This window comes from Engystomops pustulosus, chromosome 5 (genome assembly GCF_040894005.1).
Source record: "Engystomops pustulosus chromosome 5, aEngPut4.maternal, whole genome shotgun sequence".
In the NCBI taxonomy this organism is placed as follows: domain Eukaryota; kingdom Metazoa; phylum Chordata; class Amphibia; order Anura; family Leptodactylidae; genus Engystomops; species Engystomops pustulosus.
The window spans coordinates 39,931,627-39,952,991 of NC_092415.1; the positions used below are offsets into that span (position 1 = coordinate 39,931,627).

General features: G+C 43.6%; 1 protein-coding gene across 1 annotated transcript in view; it reads left to right on the top strand.

The window, feature by feature from the left end:
* JPH1 (junctophilin 1) overlaps positions 1-18,501 on the top strand; it is a 72,478-nt gene extending 53,977 nt beyond the window's left edge. Inside the window, exons 4-6 of the mRNA XM_072151696.1 lie at positions 8,952-9,586; positions 13,121-13,217; positions 13,908-18,501. Coding sequence (XP_072007797.1) covers positions 8,952-9,586; positions 13,121-13,201 — 716 coding nt within the window. The 3' untranslated portion in view covers positions 13,202-13,217; positions 13,908-18,501. The remainder of the gene's footprint in view (positions 1-8,951; positions 9,587-13,120; positions 13,218-13,907) is intronic.
* Positions 18,502-21,365: the final 2,864 nt, after the last annotated feature.

Here is a 21,365-nt window from a genome sequence, read left to right on the forward strand (position 1 = left end):
ACAGGTAATGAGGGGAGGACACAGGAGCCATTACTACAGGTAATGAGGGGAGGACACAGGAGCCATTACTACAGGTAATGAGTGGGGGACAGAGGAGCCATTACTACAGGTAATGATAGGAGGACACAGGAGCCATTACTACAGGTAATGATAGGAGGACACAGGAGCCATTACTACAGGTAATGAGAGGAGGACAGAGGAGCCATTACTACAGGTAATGAGGGGAGGACAGAGGAGCCATTACTACAGGTAATGAGAGGAGGACAGAGGAGCCATTACTACAGGTAATGAGAGGAGGACAGAGGAGCCATTACTACAGGTAATGAGAGGAGGACAGAGGAGCCATTACTACAGGTAATGAGAGGAGGACAGGGGAGTCATTACTACAGGTAATGAGAGGAGGACACGGGAGCCATTACTACAGGTAATGAGAGGAGGACACAGGAGCCATTACTACAGGTAATGAGAGGAGGACACAGGAGCCATTACTACAGGTAATGAGAGGAGGACACAGGAGCCATTACTACAGGTAATGAGAGGAGGACACAGGAGCCATTACTACAGGTAATGAGAGGAGGACACAGGAGCCATTACTACAGGTAATGAGGGGAGGACAGAGGAGCCATTACTACAGGTAATGAGGATAGGACAGAGGAGCCATTACTACAGGTAATGAGGGGAGGACAGAGGAGCCATTACTACAGGTAATGAGGGGAGGACAGAGGAGCCATTACTACAGGTAATGAGAGGAGGACACAGGAGCCATTACTACAGGTAATGAGGGGAGGACAGAGGAGCCATTACTACAGGTAATGAGAGGAGGACAGAGGAGCCATTACTACAGGTAATGAGAGGAGGACAGAGGAGCCATTACTACAGGTAATGAGAGGAGGACACAGGAGCCTTGTAAAGAAGAAGTTACAGGTCTGTGAGAGCCATTAATCTTGCTGGATTGTAGGTGACCAAACAGAGATCGCGATAACGCCTCTACAAGCGTCTATGACGCTTGTAGAGGCCGATTTACCCCTCAAAAAAACCGCCAAGCGTATAAATACGCTTGGTGGTTATCTGCCGGCTGGGTGCTTGGCTGCCGGCGCTTGCTGCCCAGGATCGCAGCTCACGCCCGCAACGCTCGGCAACACCCACAATATAGTGCCATCCCTCCTCTCCTGCCGAGCTATCTTGCGGCTCCGATTGAAAGTCATGTGACCGGAGCACAGGTCACATGACGTTCTACATCGGCCGCGGGCTGAAGCATTGAGTAGCTCCGCAACCCCCCCCCCCCCCCCAATCTTGTAGCCAGAGCAGCTCCTGTATACAGTGAGAGGCTGCAGGGAAGGTGCTATATGCATCCTCTCTGCATGACTGTATACAGATCACTGATAACAGTGATCCAATAGACTGTTACCATTAGATCACTGTTATCTGTGATCTATATATAAGTTTAGCACGGAACACATGCGACCTTGTAAAAAAAAAATGTAATTAAAAAAACCAAAAATGACATTAAAAGTAAAAATTAAACAGTTTAAAAAAGCATTATGCCCCCAATCCGCCCCCAAAAAAATTTAATAATTTTAGCGGTGTCAGCCCCAGACCACTCTGTAGGGGTTTGGGGCAGGCATCAGCCAGGTCTATGGGGGAGGGGGTCTTGGGGGTGGAGTGTCTGTGGCCAGCGTCAGCTCTGGTCCGCTCTGTGGGTGGGGTCTGGGGCTTAGCGTCAGCCCTGGCCCGCTCTGTGGGTGGTGGTGGGGGTCTGGGGCCAGCGTCAGCTCCGGCCCTCTCTGTGGGTGGGGTCTGGGGCTCAGTGTCAGCGCAGGGCCACTCTTTGGGTGGTGGTGGGGTCTGGGGCCAGTGTTAGCCCTGGCCCGCTCTGTGGGTGGAGGGGTCTTGGGTCGGCGTCAGCCCTGGCCCACTCTGTGGGTGGTGGAGGGGTCTTGGGCGGGCGTCAGCTCTGGCCCTTTCTGTGGGTGGGGTCTGGGGCGCAGCGTCAGCCCTGGCTAACTCTGTGGGTGGTTGGGGGTCTGGGGCCGGCGTCGGCCCCAAATAGTACTATAATTGTCCCAAGAAGCTACAAAAAAAAGGGGCTGTAACAATTTTTCTTCTATAAATGGACATCTATAAAAATAATAATCTTTATTTATGTAGTGCTTTACAAATCATAGGGGACATATACAAATAAAATTAGACAATACAGGGTAAAAACATAGTCATATGGAACAAAAATCTATTAACACTATATACGACTAGGAGTTATATATTTGTATTACTGAAAATTTCATACTCCTCCTCGGCTGAGATTACTCCTCAAAAATGGTGAAAGGAGTATTATTACCCTTAAGGAAAAATGTTAGTGCAACCTCTGTGACCAAATACTTACCGTATATATACTCGAGTATATGACGAGTTTTTCAGCACAAACGATGTGTTGAAAAACCTTAACTCGGCTTATACTCAAGTTTGTTTTAAAAAGGTGAGTACACTCTTTTTTTCTTATAGGCTGGACAGGGGCTGTATACTGGGTGCTGCAGCTGTATACTAGGGACAGGGGGCAGCAGGCTGTATACTGGGGGGCAGGAGCTGCTGGCTGTATACTAGGGAAAGGGGGCTGCTGGCTGTATACTCGGACAGGGGACTGCAGGCTGTATACTAGGGACAGGGGACTGCAGGCTGTATACTAGGGACAGGGGACTGCAGGCTGTATACTAGGGACAGGGGCTGCAGGCTGTATACTAGGGACAGGGGCTGCAGGCTGTATACTAGGGACAGGGGCTGCAGGCTGTATAAGGGGGGGCAGGGGCTGTATAATTGGGTGCAGGAGCTGTAGGCTTAATACAGGCGGCTGCAGGCTATACACTGGGGGGCAGGGGCTGCAGATTATATATTCAGGAGGCAGGGGCTGCAGGCTGTATACTGGGGGCAGGGGCTGCAGGCTGTATACTGGGGGCAGGGGCTGCAGGCTGTATACTGGGGGCAGGGTCTGCAGGCTGTATACTGGGGAGCAGGGGCTGCAGATTATATATTCAGGAGGCAGGGGCTGCAGGCTGTATACTGGGGGCAGGGGCTGCAGGCTGTATACTGGGGAGCAGGGGCTGCAGATTATATATTCAGGAGGCAGGGGCTGCAGGCTGTATACTGGAGGCAGGGGCTGCAGGCTGTATACTGGGGGCAGGGGCTGCAGGCTGTATACTGGGGAGCAGGGGCTGCAGATTATATATTCAGGAGGCAGGGGCTGCAGGCTGTATACTGGAGGCAGGGGCTGCAGGCTGTATACTGGGGGCAGGGGCTGCAGGCTGTATACTGGGGGCAGGGGCTGCAGGCTGTATACTGGGGGCAGGGGCTGCAGGCTGTATACTGGGGGCAGGGGCTGCAGGCTGTATACTGGGGGCAGGGGCTGCAGGCTGTATACTGGGGAGCAGGGGCTGCAGATTATATATCCAGGAGGCAGGGGCTGCAGGCTGTATACTGGGGCTGGGGCTGCAGATTATTCAGGGGGCAGGGGCTGCAGGCTGTATACTGGTGGGCATGCACCATGCACTGGCTGTCTGTATACTGGGAGGCTGGGACCAATGCATTTCCCACCCTCGACTTATACTTGATTTTTCCTTTTTTTTTTTTTTTGTTAAAATTAGGTACCTCGGCTTATACTCGAGTATATATGTATTTTCCAGGATAATTTGAAAAAAAATTCTTTAAAAATCAAACAACCTGATTTTCTGGATTTGTTTTCACATTTTGTGTCTCATAGTTGAGGTTCTACCACTCTCATCTTTTTAACCCCTTAACGACTTGGCTCTTTTTCATTTTTGTGTTTCTGTTTTTTGATCCCCACCTTAAAAAATTTATAAATTCTTTATTTTTCCTTGTAAAGAGCTGTGTGATTGCTTGTTTTTTGTGTAACAAATTGCACTTCATAGTGACGTTATTTAATATTCCATGCCGAGTGCTGGGAAGTGGAATTCAATTTTTGATGACGTTTTCAATGCTAACATTTTGAGGACTGTGTGAGCCTTTGATCACTTTTCACTTATATTTTGCAAAATGGCAAAAAAAAAGTGGCACTTTCAACTTTGGGCGCTATTTTCCTTAACTGATTAAACGACAGGAATAACCATTATTATATTTTGATAGATCGTGTTTGATTTTTACTGTTTACTTATATCGGTTTTAGGGAAAGGAGAGTGATCTGAATTTTTATATTTTGACATTTTATTTTTTTTTTCTATTTTTCAGACACCCTAGGGTACTTTTAACCCTAGGTTGTCTGATTGATCCTAACATATGGAACTATTCCTCATCATTTATTACTATGTGAAATCGCACATTGTAATCAATGGGTTAAAAATAGACCTCCCCTGAAGAGCTCATAGGGGGCAGCAATTGAATCCAATTTAAGTGTCTCCAGCAGCTTTGCCAGAGTCATTCACGTGGTTAAAGGGTTTTTCCTACCAACATACTGTAAGTTAGGCCCTATTCACAGGATAGGGCCTAACTTGCTCATCGGTGGGGGTTTCTGTGATGATCACGACAACGAGGGGTCCCACGAACCTCTGTCGGACCCCTCGTCGTTCCATGTAATGGAGCAGACAGCCGCATGTGACCGTCTGCTCCATTAATCTCTATGGAGCTGAAGGAAATTGCCGAGGGCCGCAGTCCTGGTTATTGGGTACATGCTCATGTAGGTTTAGCTCAGTATATAATTGTTTGTCTTTCATGGTATGAAGATCTTTATATTAGAATTAGATGACTTGCTCCCTACTGAGTGACTGCTGCCGAGCATTATGATTACGGAGGATAAATGTTCTCAGAATAGTCATTGTTACCCGGAGATCTTACAAGACATGTATGTGGAGGAGGGTGTGGGGGATGGAAGAAATTGGCACCTTAACAATTGCTAATGATAAGCATTATCATACACCTAATGGAAATTGTAACCATCAGAAGAAAAGATCATAACGTTCCAGTAATTAAGAGATGTTGTGTTTCTTCTAATTGTCAGATTAAATAGAGAAATCTGTGTTTCGCTTACAGTTTTGATGTCCAAAATTAATCACTTTTTAAGTAGAGTTAATGGCGGACAATAGAGGACCAATTTGGAAGATTGGGATGGTAATCGTCCCGGAGTATAATATAGTCTTATATCTATAGTATGGATATATATACACATACACTCACAGGCCACTTTATTAGGTACACCTGTCCAACTGCTCGTTATTAATTTCTAATCCGCCAATCACATGGCGGCAACTCAGTGCATTTAGGCATGTAGACATGGTCAAGACAATCTCCTGCAGTTCAAACCGAGCATCAGTATGGGGAAGAAAGGTGATTTGAGAGCCTTTGAACGTGGCATGGTTGTTGGTGCCAGAAGGGCTGGTCTGAGTATTTCAGAAACTGCTGATCTACTGGGATTATCACGCACAACCATCTCTAGGGTTTACAGAGAATGGTCCGAAAAAGAAAAAACATCCAGTGAGCGGCAGTTCTGTGGGCGGAAATGCCTTGTTGATGCCAGAGGTCAGAGGAGAATGGGCAGACTGGTTCGAGCTGATAGAAAGGCAACAGTGACTCAAATCGCCACCCGTTACAACCAAGGTAGGCAGAAGAGCATCTCTGAACGCACAGTACATCGAACTTTGAGGCAGTTGGGCTACAGCAGCAGAAGACCACACCGGGTGCCACTCCTTTCAGCTAAGAACAGGAAACTGAGGCTACAATTTGCACAAGCTCATCGAAATTGAACAGTAGAAGATTGGAAAAACGTTGCCTGGTCTGATGAGTCTCGATTTCTGCTGCGACATTCGGATGGTAGGGTCAGAATTTGGCATCAACAACATGAAAGCATGGATCCATCCTGCCTTGTATCAGCGGTTCAGGCTGGTGGTGTCATGGTGTGGGGAATATTTTCTTGGCACTCTTTGGGCCCCTTGGTACCAATTGAGCATCGTTGCAACGCCACAGCCTTCCTGAGTATTTTTGCTGACCATGTCCATCCCTTTATGACCACAATGTACCCAACATCTGATGGCTACTTTCAGCAGGATAATGCGCCATGTCATAAAGCTGGAATCATCTCACACTGGTTTCTTGAACATGACAATGAGGTCACTGTACTCAAATGGCCTCCACAGTCACCAGATCTCAATCCAATAGAGCATCTTTGGGATGTGGTGGAACGGGAGATTCGCATCATGGATGTGCAGCCGACAAATCTGCGGTAACTGTGTGATACCATCATGTCAATATGGACCAAAATCTCTGAAGAATGCTTCCAGCACCTTGTTGAATCTATGCCACGAAGAATTGAGGCAGTTCTGAAGGCAAAAGGGGGTCCAACCCGTTACTAGCATGGTGTACCTAATAAAGTGGCTGGTGTGTGTATGTATGTATGTGTATGTATATATATATATATATATATATATATATATATATATATGGGTTACTTGTACTTTGTGTCTGAGACAGACCATTAAAGGTGTGTGGTGATCAGGGGTGCAATGGCCACTGACTGTACATGTAGAAATCCCAGTAGAGCGGTCAGTAAGATACTGCATAGATATACAAAACCAGATTTAATCCGAGAGTCAGATACTGAATGATAAATCCTCTGCAATTTAAAGGGACTCTGTCATCAGAAATGTCCTTTCTAAAATTCCCTCTCTTATGTAAAATCTCACCTGTTTGCCTAGACAAAAATCACCTCCAAAGTCATATGAAAAGTCAGAGAAGAGTCATATTTTGCCTGTGATGAGTCAAGTGTGGTAGCTTTTGGGTGAGCATAATTTCAGACTCCCTGACTTTGCTTCTATAGTAAATAGAAACTTGTGTTTGGTGTCATATAAAAGATAAAAATCTAATTTTTCAGATCATATCAGTTGAGCTACAGACCAGTGGCTATGGGCAGTTAAAGACATCCCGTTGTTGGAAATGCAGATAAAGATCTAGTTTCTGCCTTTTAACTGCCTTTATCTCTGATTCTGTAGCTCACAGAACCGCAAGCCTGATGCAATCTGAAAGATGTGATTCTTATCTTTAATAAAACAGCAATTGCAAGTTTCTAGATACTACACAAGAGGCATCTGAATTGACACTCTCCATGCAGCCTTTTTGGAGGAGAAAAACTGGTTAGATAAAAAAGGCAATTTTAGAATTGGACATTTTATACCCTACCTGAGGGGGCTAGTAGTTTATTTGGGTAAAATCTGGTGACAGGTTCCCTTTAACTTGGGTTTTCCCATGTAGACTCCTTATGACATATCCACAGGATAAATGCGTCTCCGTCTCGTGCTGAATGGCCTACTACAGGACTGTGGGCTTCTCAAGGAAGATGACCATTATCATAATATCTGGGGAAGTGGAAATCAGACACTGGAGTATTTGTCCAAATAATGGGTGGTCTTCTGGATTTCTCATTGGGCACTTTTTTCATGTTATTTTTTTCCCTAGATTTCTAAATTTGCACCTGTTTAGTAATTTTTCATGTTTTATTTTGGCAGTGACCCAGCATTTTGTTAACATAAGATGTTCTGTATTCATGTAGCCAGCGTGCAGGATAAGGTTCCTTCCTTGGAGGGTGTCAGCAGGCCATAGAGCCTGCACCCTGCTATCTGTTAGCACATTATAGAGCAGTGTAAGCTGAGATTTCTGGATTTGTTTGCTGATGGGCTCCAGGGACAAGCACAGAGAATTGTATTTCCCAGCTGCTTTGACGCTGGAGTTCTGTGTAATTTTGCTATGAGAATGTATTATTAGTCTGTGTACAGCCTTACACCCTTAAAGGATTAACCTTTTCACTTCCAGATGTTAAATTTCAAGAATAAGGGTTATATCGCAAAATTTTTGTAGGAAAGATTGCATGTAAACATTTTTTTTTTAATTTTTCCTTTTTTTTTTTAACTCCATTTGGTTTCCACTAAATCTATTAGTTGTTGCACAGAATTTGTTAAATTGGAGACCTCTATAAGGGCCTCTTCATGTCTGCGTTCAGCCTTCTGTTTTGCCATTCCTGTTTAGTATTGTTAATACCAGATTACTAACAGAGCCGTTTTTCTTCATTGATTTCAATGGACTTGTAATGGTGTCCTTTTTTACATCATGCATTTGGCCTTCCATTATCTGAACGGATAATTGGACTTGAACTACAGTGGACTGTAGACTATTTTGTCTATCTGAAGTAGCGGATGGCTAACGGAAGACTCTTTTCTGCCCTTAATTTAGCATTAATTTCTATAGTGCAGTTTGTACCATCAGTAAATTTATCCTGCGCTTCCCATTCTGCAAGCAGGTGAAACCAGACAAAATGAGCTGCTGGCAGATGTGTTTTTAGTTCTGTTCCCAGATTTTACTTTACTATGTACAACACTAACTCATGAGAGTGAAATGGGGGTCATTTCTGCAACTGATTAAAAAGTTGATAATTCTGAATGTTTTGGAGACCCTATAGTACAGTGATGGCGAACCTTTTAGAGAGAGTGCCCAAAATGAGAAACACAAGCTTTTCCCAAGGGCAAACACGGCAATTTAGGCAGCAACAAACTTATTGCTACCAGAATTTTGGAGCTCCAATCCGACCCTGTCCACACATTTTTACTCTTCGGATAGGACCAAGCAGCACAGGGGGAGTCACTTTAAAATAGCAGGGCACTACTTGGACTGCCTGAGACTGCAGGAAGGTGCCATGTCTGGCAAATTCTGTGCCTGGGAGACAGCCCGTGTGCCCACAGAGAGGCCTCCGAGTGCCAGCTCTGACACCACTACCATAGGTTTGCCACCACTGCTATAGTAGAATATTGTTTGAGGTTAATGGCATGTGTTACCACTACTGCTCCTCTGTACTATGGCGGTGCACTAAGGATAAACTGATCTTTGGACACCCCATTGAACACATGATCCCCTCCATCTATGTCCTAATTGACACCCCACTAACTATATCTTCTTTTTACTTATTCCAGGGCCAGATTATGTCCGACAAAAATTTCAAGACGTTGTTGAAGTAAAAGAGAACACTGAAGAAAAATTGCCCAAAAAACAACCTTCTCCAAAAGAGTCGCCACATTTTTACAGGAAAGGAACGACTCCTCCAAGAACGCCAGAAGAAAAGCGAAAGAAGCCTCAGCAGTCTTCTTCACAGGATATACAGAGGAAAAATTCTAACTCCGCCCCCGTAGCACCCCCGAATCTGGAAAGGAAAAGTGTGTCCAGCGAAAATCTGCCTGTTGCTTCCTTGAAACCTTTGCCGCCTAAAGCTCCCGTAAAAGAGGAGGCCATTGTCAAACAATCACCAAAGGCTTCATACGGCCATAACCCAAGCAGCACTGGGAATGGGGAACTCCACGCTGATTTCCATAGTTACTTTGGATCTGTAAATACATCAACGCATTTAGCTGTCAAAGAAGACTCCAATCCCAAAAAGCTTCCATCAACAGTAAATGTGCCACCACCCCAAAAACAAAGCCCTAAAAAGCCCCAAACAAAGCCAGATGCCAAAGAAAGCACGCCTGAGCCAAAAGTTACACCCCAACAAGTGGCACCAAAGAATCAAAAAAAGAATGATTCAGTATCACCTGTTGAAAATGGGATGAATTCAGTAAGTTTTACTTACTACTTTTATTGGGATTTTTTTTGTACAAAAATTTAGGTTTGTGAAGGAGATGAAGTGATTAAACTGTGATAAATTTTAGCAGCGTCTAAATATGATCCAGCCCCTTACTCCGAGAAGATTTCCCCCTTTGTGCCTTAGATTAGTATAGACTTTCTCATCGGTCAAATCGCCCTTGGATCTCTAGTGGTAAAGTATTGTCAGTTGTATGGCTTCTCACACGCGTGAGATGAGGGACATTAATTATTAGGCATCTCGAACTTAAATCTGAGCCTGAAAGCTGGTGACATGGCCAAGTTCCTCACCATAAAGCAGAATTAAAAATAACGGCAAAAATAATGCCGATCACTTATTATTTTGGTTAAATGAATGGATTCAGTGAGTCCATATTCTTCCCCTCGCCATGTTCGGTTGTGACATATCACAGCACTGATTTTTATATGGTATCGGGTCCTGCTGGTAGGATACCCCTCAGGGTTGACGATTGGACCTCAGGTGGTTTTAGTCCTGGATTTATCAGGATGCTGGACCACCAAAAAAAGAAGGTCTCCACCATATTGGCACAATCCGATTGTAAAGTTTAGTGGATAAAGGGATAAAAAGTTTTAAAACTTCCTACAGGTCCTAAACCAGTTTTTAAAAAAATTAGTTTAAAACATTTTATTTTTTTGTTCCAATAAATCTGATAATCTGATTTTGGTGCAGTCTGGTCTCCCAATGAAAAATTCCCCACTGCAATCACCCAAATTATCTGTATGGAAGACTTGTTGTGAGACTCTTGGAATTGCCATAAATTCCAAATCCTTCAATAGGTTTGTGCACGGCCACAGATTCTATGGAATTGTAACAGTTTGTAGCAGATTTGATGCTTTCAGGTTAAATGTATCAGGTCTGGTGGTTCCTCACCCCAAGTCCCAGGTACTATAAAATCATAATCTTTTTAAGTAGTATTTAAAGGGAATCTGTTACCTCAAACCTCCATAATAAACTTCACACAATACCTTACGGAGTGCTGTACTGGCATTGCGACAATTTTATTGAGGTTTCTGTAAGATTCCGCTGTGAGCTAAAAATAGCGCATACACAGTGCACCAGCAAATAAGGAGCTGCCATGCTTTCTCCTCAGGTCCAATGTAATGGGTGCGATAAAGAGCTGGCCAGCCGCACACCAATGTGAACTTGCGCGAGCGGCTAACTCTTTATGGCACCTGCGCCATGCATTGAGCGCACATTCCTGGCGCATGCAGAGAAGTGGAGTAAAAGCTGTTTTTTGTGCGCAGTGGAATACAATCATCACAATGCCTGTACACCTTCATGTAAGGTTTATAATGGAGGTATAAGGGGACCCGTTCTCTTTTAATGATGATCCAAATTCTTGTTTGGTGAGTGCCCTTGAACATACCCCTGTCAAGTAATTCTTAAAAATGAATATGTGTAAAACCAAGGACCAGATACGATAGAGATAGAAAAGATGAGCAGTGTAACTCCTGCCAAGACTCCTAGAGGAGACGCTATGAGTCCTTCTTACTCCGTCCTCACAGCTTTCTTGTATCCGGATATACAGAAGAGTCTTATCCTTGTGTGTAGATGGGGTGAGCCAGGACTCACTGCTTCTCCAAGGAGTCCTGGATATCACGGAGTGTGTCCCATGATTCAGTCATACTGACTTACTAGCTATATACTTCAGCAAAACAACCCGAAGTATGTGTTACAATGTGTGTATATTATTCATAGTCTTATTAATAACCATAAATTCTTCTCTGCTTTTATAAAACTGCTTCCATATTCAGAAAAAGCAGGTGTAAGTTACGTAGGAACTATTTTGGCTTCCCACCTGCACTTTACCCGTGGTACATTCGCGTTATTTGCTTTATGTAGATCATCTTGCATTTGGCAGCTGCAGGAGAGAAATGCTAATCTATAGCAACTCTCGCACTTAGTGATGCTGATATATCTAACAGCCCATATCATTAGTCTGTGGAAATTCTATTTATTTGTGCACTTTTCCTATTTAAAGGGAACCTGTCACCAGGGATCTCTTTTTCATTAAAGACAGATTACAGAAGTCCATTACTGCTGCATTGCACATCTGCCTTTCTGCTTTCTCTAAGTATTTGCATTACAATATAATTGTGTGTTATAACTTACCTTGCACCCTGACAGAATCCTCTGTGTAGTCCCAGGGGTTGGGCTTTGGTTTGGATGTATTTCAAAAAACATGTGACTGCTTAGCTCCTGGCCCCCATCTTTGTGCTCTTTTATAGCTCCTTTCTCAGCCACTGATGTCAGTTCATCAGGTTGTGAGCTCTGTGAAGGAGCAGGAGGAAGGAGCTGTACAAAAGCACAAAGGTGGGGGCCCGGAGCTAAGCTTAAAGAACACTTAGAGAAAGCAGAAAGGCAGATGTGCAATGCAGCTGTAATAGGCTTCTCTAACCTGTCTTTAGTGAAAATTAGGTCCATGGTGTCAGGATCCCTTTAAAGGAAACCATGAGGAATCTACCATCAGAATAGTATAATATGGATCTGATGGTAGATTGCTTCTGCCTGCTTCTGCCCTAATCTGTAATTTAATAATCCTAAGTAATATATAAATTGACTGCAGAGGCTACTGGGGCGTGTCCAAGCCCCCAGGGCTGGGAGCTAAGGCTATGCTTTATATTAGGATTTCTATAACATCCCATAATATAGTATAAAACATAAGCTATTGGAAACATTGTGCTGGATCCCTTTATAGCTGGGGACCAACCTAGTGTCAGAGAATAAGGAGCAATGGGAAAAGGTAAATTAATGTATTTTAGCATCTAATGGTTAGACCACTATGTATTCATACCATGTGCTATATGTATGTATTAACTTCCATATAAAAAAACGATGTGAAAACATCTAGCTGTGACCTGGCGGAGTCATTAGAGGAGGCTGAGATGACAGACTGTGCGCGGCTGAGTTTGCAGAATGATTGACTGGGCCTTGTGTCTGCAGCCGGCGGGTATCTTTTAGGCAGTACATTTTGGTAAAGGGTTATGTATAAATAGTACAGGAAGGCGAGTTCTATCCTGCCGAGTTGTGATTACTTCTTCACTGTTAGCAAGCTGCTTGTATACGAGTCTTAACGTAGATTACTGACTATCTAATAAGACTCTTATATACTGCAATGATTCACAATGATGGCTCTCGAGGGATCTAATCACAGCGCCACCAGCCGCCTTATTTCTGACGTGTTTGTGGAGGTAATTGAATATAACGTGTATACGCTATCAAACTCCAGGCCGCCTGCCTCGCACGCCCTTCCCAGAACACTCGCCGGAGCCAATCTCACGTCAACTCGGCTTTAGTATATGAATCGTGAGGTTGTAGAAAACTTGGTTTACTTTATATTATTGTCCAAAAAATCCCATTGAATGTCGGTGTACGGTATGTACCCCAAATGTATATAGGGGGAGTATGGGAAAGCCGGCAGGATAACAAGACTCCGTAGTGGTCCTGTAAGTTCTTTGATGTAATAATTGTTCTTCTTGTTTGCAGGGGCCCAATTCGATCTTGATCGCCCTGGTTATGCTCCTAAACGTGGGTTTGGCAATTCTTTTTGTTCATTTTCTCACCTGATTGGACACTGGTACAGGTAATAACTTATTTCCTCTATTGTTATCCCCATCTCCTGTATCGCTAGGATATACCATTACTTCCGGATTGATGAGGGGTCCTACTGAGAATAGCACAGCACCTGTATTGTGACCTCATTAAGGTGCAGCTATTTGGCTTGAAACACCAGTGAAGCAGTTTGTGGCCCATGTCTTTGGTGGGTTCAGACCACCATAGATCTTAAAGGAAATTTACCGTCTGGAATTTACTTATCAAAGTAGATCCATATAGATGACCCATGGTAGAGGCCTGGCATGTAGCCTGTGTCTTTAAAATTGTTGTTTTATTATTATGCCTGCTGAGGCTACTGGGAACGTGTTATTGCCTCTCTGAGCTCTGGGGGCTATTCCATGACCCCCCCAGTAGCCCTCCAGAGACGCCTCCTTGCACAACCGTGCTGACTGTTTAACGCAGTGCCTCCCGTTGTGTCCTCGGCTACAGGTGAGCTCTGTGCAAAGTTGTGTGCATGCGCTGGTATAGAAGCTGTGCTGAAGCAGTCAGGGGACCCGGCGCTACTGCGCATGCGCAGGGGCCACAGGTAGACTTCCTATAAAAGGATGGCATTCCCTAGCAATGAGCCATTACTCATGTACACTAAGAATGCAAATTATTAATGTGAGCTTAAATGTCAAAAATTCAGCATTTTTCTTTTGTATTTCCGTTTTCATAGTGACGTCCGGACTACGAGAGGTGTTGGCACACAGTTCCCAGTTACTAGTGCCATAAGCTGTTTTTTATGGCACCTGTTCTGTCCTGATAAAGGGGAAAGAGAAGGCTTAAACTTTTGGAAGCAAGATGGGTTGTTTAAAAAAATTAAATATAAAAAAAATGTGTATGTGTGTGAAGCCTGTGAGACCTCTCTGATCTGCGGGTAGTCATGTACCGCTCGGATCGATGGGTCAGTCACCGTGTCAGAGGGCAAAACACATTCTGCTGTAAGAGCCTAGTCAGGGGCGATGGCCAGCGGCCACCACCAGACCAGCACTTTTGGTTGATGGAAGCGGACAGCTGCCTTACTATTCTGCCGCCTGACGTTTATAGCGAGGAGATGGGAAAAGCGACTGCCAGAGGAATGTGCTCCGAGGATTCAGTTGCTGTGGATGTGGTTCCAAAGTTTTCTCGTATCTCAGAAGAAATAGTCAGCAGCATCACTCACCAGTCTTATTCCATTACCTGCTGCTTTTACCATCCACTGCAGCGCTGCGGGAGATAGGATTTCATTGGCTTGTGCGTGGAGGCTGACCCCGGCGACCCCTTATACCGTATGGATAACCGTAACTACCGGGGACAACAGCCTCCATCTACTATGGAAGATAAAGAGCTGCCACTTTACTATCTATTAACCAGTTGCAGTTTTATTACTTTTTTTTTTTATTTTTCACAAGATTTTATTTAAAAATAATAATAATAATAGCTTATAGGTCTTTGCACAGTGTAGAACCTGAGCAGTATTCACATTACGTAGTTCCTCTAGGTATGGGAAATGGCAGAGGATACAGATGACCTGCCTCCGCTGTGCATTGGCAGCGCTTCTCAGTGTGACTGCTTTAACTTATTTATTTTATTTTATTTTTTATTTCATTTAAAAATATAAAAACAAAATATTATTTTCAAAAAAAAATTTATTTTTCGTCTTGTTTGCTCGTGTTTTTTTAGTTATTTTGAATTGATGTCATGGTACCGTTCACTGTCATATTTATATGTATAGATATGTACATAACTAAGGGCTGGACGGGACCCCTGGGGCCGCAGACTCCTGACACTTGTATGTTTCTCTCGGTTCGGGTCGATGAATTTGCTTCCATGCTTGTAGGTTAAGAGGAACCGGGCTCCTATACTCTACTCCTATGCGGTATTATTTATAAATATAGACACACACCCATCACATTATTTATTGGAAGACTCGTACGTACAGAAATCGCCACGTGTGATTGTTTTTTTTTTTTTGTTTTTTTTTTTTTTTTGTTTAGAGGATTTTATTTGAAAAATTTTTTTTAATTGAAATGGATTGTGACAAATCCTATAGTTTTCTACTTTATAGAAGAGGGCGTCTCTAACAGATCTAGTCAGGGTCAGGGCCTCTAGACGATGTACGTGTATAGATAGATAGGTATATTGGAAGGACAATTGCACAGTGATACATTTGGGCACATTTTGTTCTTCAAAGAATGGCACAAATAAAAAAAATATATATATTTAATTTTTTAATTTTGATGATATTGGCTGTTTTGTTTGGCTTTCATATTGCACAAAAAGTTATTTCATATGAAAACGAAACCCCCTGGCATAGGTAATGCACGGTATATAAATATATACATTATAGATTGTATTTTTGCTGATGCTAGATATATAGTAACTGATATAAAGGACTTTTTTTTTTCTTGTTCTTGAAAAAATGTACAAGCGTGCAAAATTTACTACAGTGTATCTGCCATATATTTTATGTAGAGTCATTGTCACCCCACCAGTCAGGCTGCTCCTAGTCGTAGAGGTGGGTGCCCCATTCTATCCCCACCTATCTAACACTTGTCAGCAATGCTTTGGTCAGGATAGCCCTTTAGCTGCCCCTGTCCTGATGCTTGCTAGTTCTTCTAGTCCCGATTCTGCAGTCTTTGTACCAACTTTATGCATAAATCCTAGATGTACATGTCACGAGACTCCGTCCCCTCTGCTCGTCTCCAGTTTTATAGGGTACACAATGGGCACATAGCTGGCTATGGGTGCCATACTGTGGGGTGCATAAGGCCTTTAACTTTGCAGTGTTGAGTGCCTCTTTTCACTTTGCAGACGCAGTTTGAGCAGTTTTCGTACAGATCTACTATAATATAATAGGGTTATGTCTCTGGTCACACTTTGATGGGATATTGTTAATGCAGGGTCTGACCCTTCTGAATCCCTACAGTCTCCAAATCAAGAAAGTGGCATAAATGCTAGGAAACTGGTGTGTAACATGTCACCTTCCAGTGCTGCTTTCTATAGAAGTCACATCCTGTAGGTGCACATCCTACAGGTGCATCCCAGGCTGTTCTGCATGAACACAGACTCTCCATAGGACGGTGTGTACAGTCTGCAGTCACAGGACCTAAAGAATCAGGTGTTCTTAAAAAAAAAAAACATTGTTAAATTGTGAATAAAATGTATGACCTATATACTGCTGTAACATCTGCCTGCGCATAGTTTTACTTGAAACTGACCTAAACCTTTGTGGGGGGTTTTTTTGCCAGTGTGCCCTCTATAGTGTCTTAAATAGTCTTCACCTGCTGTTATAACGTGCAATTGGTTGCTGAGAACATCTAATATTTTCATGTTTACTAGATTATGTTGTGGTGTTTTTTCTGTTTTGTTTTTATTTTATTTTTTTAATTTTTCGAATTTTATGAGGTTTTTTTTTTTTCATTTTTGTAAGTCGGGAAGATATTTTTACTTTCAAATGTTATTCAGACTAAAAGGGCTTGGATGTAGAAATGCAGAGTTTATCTTCATGAAGAGTGTTTCCTACTTTTTGATCTTTTGGGTTTATCTGTGACAAATTGAAGTAGTCTGCATGGCTTAATGCAAAGCTGAGTATAACTGGTGTTTGCTATCCTTTGACGTGTCCTATATAAGCGTGTTGTGACAGATTCTAGGAGATTTTAGAAGTGAATGGGAGCAGTGTTAATGGTGTAGCACAGTTTGGACTGGTGAATCTTATTCATTGTGTAATAAATCCAAATCTGTGATTTATAGGTTTATAAATTTGTATTTGTATTGTACATAAAAATCTGGATAAATCCTGTCAGGACTGCAGAGAGTATTGGAGTCCTGCTTACAACCACTAGACAGAATGATGGACAGGTCTTCCTGTATTATGTGTACGTGGACACATCGTGGTCTGTCACTGTGTGGGCATAGTTATCAGGACTCTTATAGTAAGTAATTGCCAGCAGGAGTCCTGATTACTACGTCCACACACAGTGATTGTCAGCAAGAGTCCTGATCACTCTGCCCAAGCTCAATGATTGCCAGCGAGAGTCCTGATTACTCCGCCCACATTTGCTGATTGCCAGCAAGAGTCCTGATTACTCCGCCCACACTCAGTGATTGCCAGCAAGAGTCCTGATTACTCCGCCCACATTCACTGATTGCCAGCAAGAGTCCTGATTACTCCGCCCACACTCAGTGATTGCCAGCAAGAGTCTTGCTTACTCCGCCCACATTCACTGATTGCCAGCAAGAATCCTGATTACTCCGCCCACACCCGCCGTCAATCACTCTTTGTGGTCGGAGTGATCAGGACTTTTGCTGTCAATCAATCACTGTGTGGGCGCAGTAGACTTTCACTGCCTCCCGTAGAAGTCAAATTTACCCTCACTATTTATGTCGAAGGAATAAAACTCTATCCTGGTCATAGATTTTTGGGGACAAGGATCGTTGTTAGGCACAATAGGTGTAGCAGTGCTCTGGGTTTCCATCACATAACCAGGACAGGTTTGTATCCCCTCGAAGTAAACAATGAAGGTTCCCAGAACATTAAAGCAAACAGAGAAAACTATAAAACTAGAACTTTTTATTATACATAGGATGAGCTTTATTAGCTGAAAACAGAATAGCCTTTAATCTACAGACAGCAGGATGCATATTTTTATATATTTTTTTCGCCCCTATAGTGAATGCTTGTATTGAGAAACACAGATGGATATATATATAAAACATGTATATTTATTAACATATTGTTCTATATAGTTTTAGCTACAGAGTCAATAATAAGACACTAAATTGTTATTTAAACTTTTGTATGTGTATATATATATATATATTTGAGAACTTCTTTGCCTCCTGTATAGCTCAGACACCTCTTGGATGGGGTTTAAACATTTCTTACTGAAACCTTGTTTGTTATACATGTCCCCCCCCCCCCCCTTGAAGATAATACTGGGTAATAAACCACTAATTAGCATGTTGGCTACATTTCTATTGTACGATTTTTAGGCTTTTATAAAAACGAAGCTGAAACAAAAAAATGTTGGTATTTTTCTAAAGATGTGCACAGCTGTATTTTACATAAGATGCTATTTATAATTGGTTGTTATACTGTACGCTGGACAGCGAGCCGCCTGCCCATGTACTTACCAATGGAATGTCGTCTCTTTTAAACGTTTCTTGCTGTGGAAAAAAAAAAGTCTTTATTTGCATTTTTTTCCCTTTATTTATAATTCTGAACCGAAAATGTTTCACTTTTGATTTTCAGAATTTCACTTGAACCAATAAAAATGTTGTTTATCAGTCTCTGTGTTGTTTCCTTGCTTGAATGCATGCCGAGGTGTATTAATGTCCTGTGTGGAGTACAGGAGGGTGCAAGGAAGGACACAGGATGGTTCTGCAGCACAATGCCCCCAGCAGAAATCACACCGCAAATAAGTAACTGAAATGGGCAGATTTTTCTCATCATGGCTTGGTTTCCCCTTGAAATTGTGACTGGCCACCCAATTAAGCACCCCCTATGATGTTCCAGCTCTTACTTAATTCCCCCACTGTGTAAAATCTGCACCATTTATTGAGATGCTGCAGAGAGCCATATAGACCTGTGGTTTAGGGTCCTAAATCAGCTTGTCAGGTGTCAATGTGAAAAAAAAAACATAAAAAAAAAAATGTATACTTTCCTAGATGCAAGTGCAATAAGGCTTACCTTGCGATCAGGGGCGCACCTGCCATGAGGCGAGTTGAAAATCTCGCCTCAGGCGGCACGCATCCTGCTGGGTGAGGGGGCGGCGTCGGGCTTCCGTCCGCCACATGGTCCAGCCCGCTGGCACATCCCCTGCCCACCCTCCAACACACGTACCTGCCGGCCGGCACTTACCCTTGGCATCCCGTCTGCATATCCTCCGCCCGCCCCCGGCACATTTACATGCCTGCCGCCGGCACTGCTCCGTGCGTCCCGCTGGGCGCCACATCCTCCGCCCATTCCCTTGCACAAGCACATGCCTGCGGGCCGGCACTACTCCAATATGTGCATGTACATGCTGGCCGGCACTGCTCCATTACATCCCGCCAGGCAGCATATCATCCGCCCGCACCCCTGCACATGTACATGGCATCACCCTCCCGCTGGCCGGCACTTCCCACCCTGACAGTCGGCTGGCACATCCCGCCCTCCCGCACAGCCCCATAGCCCCCCGCAGCCCCACCTGTCCACTCCGGGTTCCCCCACTTCTCTCTCTGCTTCTCCCCCCCCCCCCCCCCCTCCCGGCTTCGGTCCCCTCCCGGCTCTGGTCCCCCCGGCTCCGGTCCACCACCCCCCCCCTCTGGAGATAAAGACCAAACAGCCAGGACCATAGAAAAAAAAAAATAAGGTACCTTTTATGTATATTTATATATAAGTATATATGTATAGATGTGTATGTATATAAATATGTATGAGTGATGTATGATATATGTATATATTTTTGTGCATGTATGTATAGATGTGTATATATATATGTTTGTATTTATGTATATTCTGAATATGGTGTGTGTGTATATTTGCTGTATGTATGTGCAATGTGTGTATATACTGTTTGTATATGTGTATTTGCTGTATGCATACTCAGTATGTGTATAGATGCTGTATAAACTGTATGAGTGTGTATATGCTATTTGTTTATGCTGTATTGGTGATATTTATCAGGGTTTCTGCACCATGTCAGTGGCGTAGAAGCCCCGAAATAATTGCAAATTTTAGTTTTATACTACACGGTGGCACGCTGTATGAATTTTATACTACATGGCGGCACGCTGTATGCATTTTATACTACATGGCGGCCCGCTGTATGCATTTTATATTACGTGGCGGCCCACTGTATGCATTTTATATTACGTGGCAGCATGCTGTATGCATTTTATAATACAAGGTGCCATGCTGTATCTATTTAATACTACATTGCGGCACGCTGTATCTATTTTATACTACATGGAGGTACGCTGTATCTATTTTATACTACATGGAGGTACGCTGTATCTATTTTATACTACATGGAGGTACGCTGTATCTATTTTATACTACATGGAGGTACGCTGTATCTATTTTATACTACATGGAGGTACGCTGTATCTATTTTATACTACATGGAGGTACGCTGTATCTATTTTCCACGCTGTATCTGATATATTACATATATGGGGGGGGCGTCTTTCTATGGTTCGCCTCAGGCAGCAGACAGGCTTGGTACACCCCTGCTTGCGATGCTGTGTGAAGCCAGGGATAACACCTCAGTTTCATTGCACATGTGTGTACCCACGGCACATATGCAGTTAAGACAGGATGTACTACTCCGGCTTCACTGGAAGCAGGAAACTCGGGAGGGAAGGGGAGTATAAAAGTTTTATTTGTATGGTTTTTTTAATTAGATAGGAATCTCATAGCGATTCAGAACACGAAACCACTGGTCCATAAAGACTTGCAGATGGGTTAGTGCCTCAAAATACCCTGACCGGTTACCTTTAAAGGGAATCTCAGAGCGTCCCCACCCTGGCCCGTCCAGTGCCCAGCCTCTTCAATTTTTTAAAAAATTGTGGAGAAGGGAAAAGAAAACTGATGTACATAAGGCCCCTATTGACTTTACATTGTTTTGGTTTTGTTGCCTTTAAAGTGGTTGTCCGTCCAAGAAATTTTAAATACTGGCGTGGAAGTTGTAATAATAAGCTCTACTTATCTCCATCAGATTCTACGGTCTTGAGTGGTGATGTTAGGTCCACAGTGTGCTACCACATCAGCCTTTGTCTGCAGTCTCTGTAACACTTAGGCTACATTCACACTGCCGTATGGGGGACGTATATACGGCCCACATATATACAGCCGATATACGTCCCCCATAGACTGCAATGGGCGCACGGCGCCCAACGGGAGCAGTACCCCGGAAAGAGAGAGGACATGTCCTATCTTTCTCCGTAGTACGGCGCCTTGCGCCATGTGTTCCTATGGAGAGGGGCGGGGGTTAGCTGCGCTCACCTCCTCCTACTCTCCCTGCGCACTGCCTTTGCCCGCCGTGCTAAGGTACGGCGGGAAACAGCAGTGTGAATGTAGCCTTACACAGACTACAGCCAGGGCCTGAAGCGGCTGCACACTGTGGTTCTGAGGGGTACAGAGACCCTTGATGACAAAAGGCCCACCGCT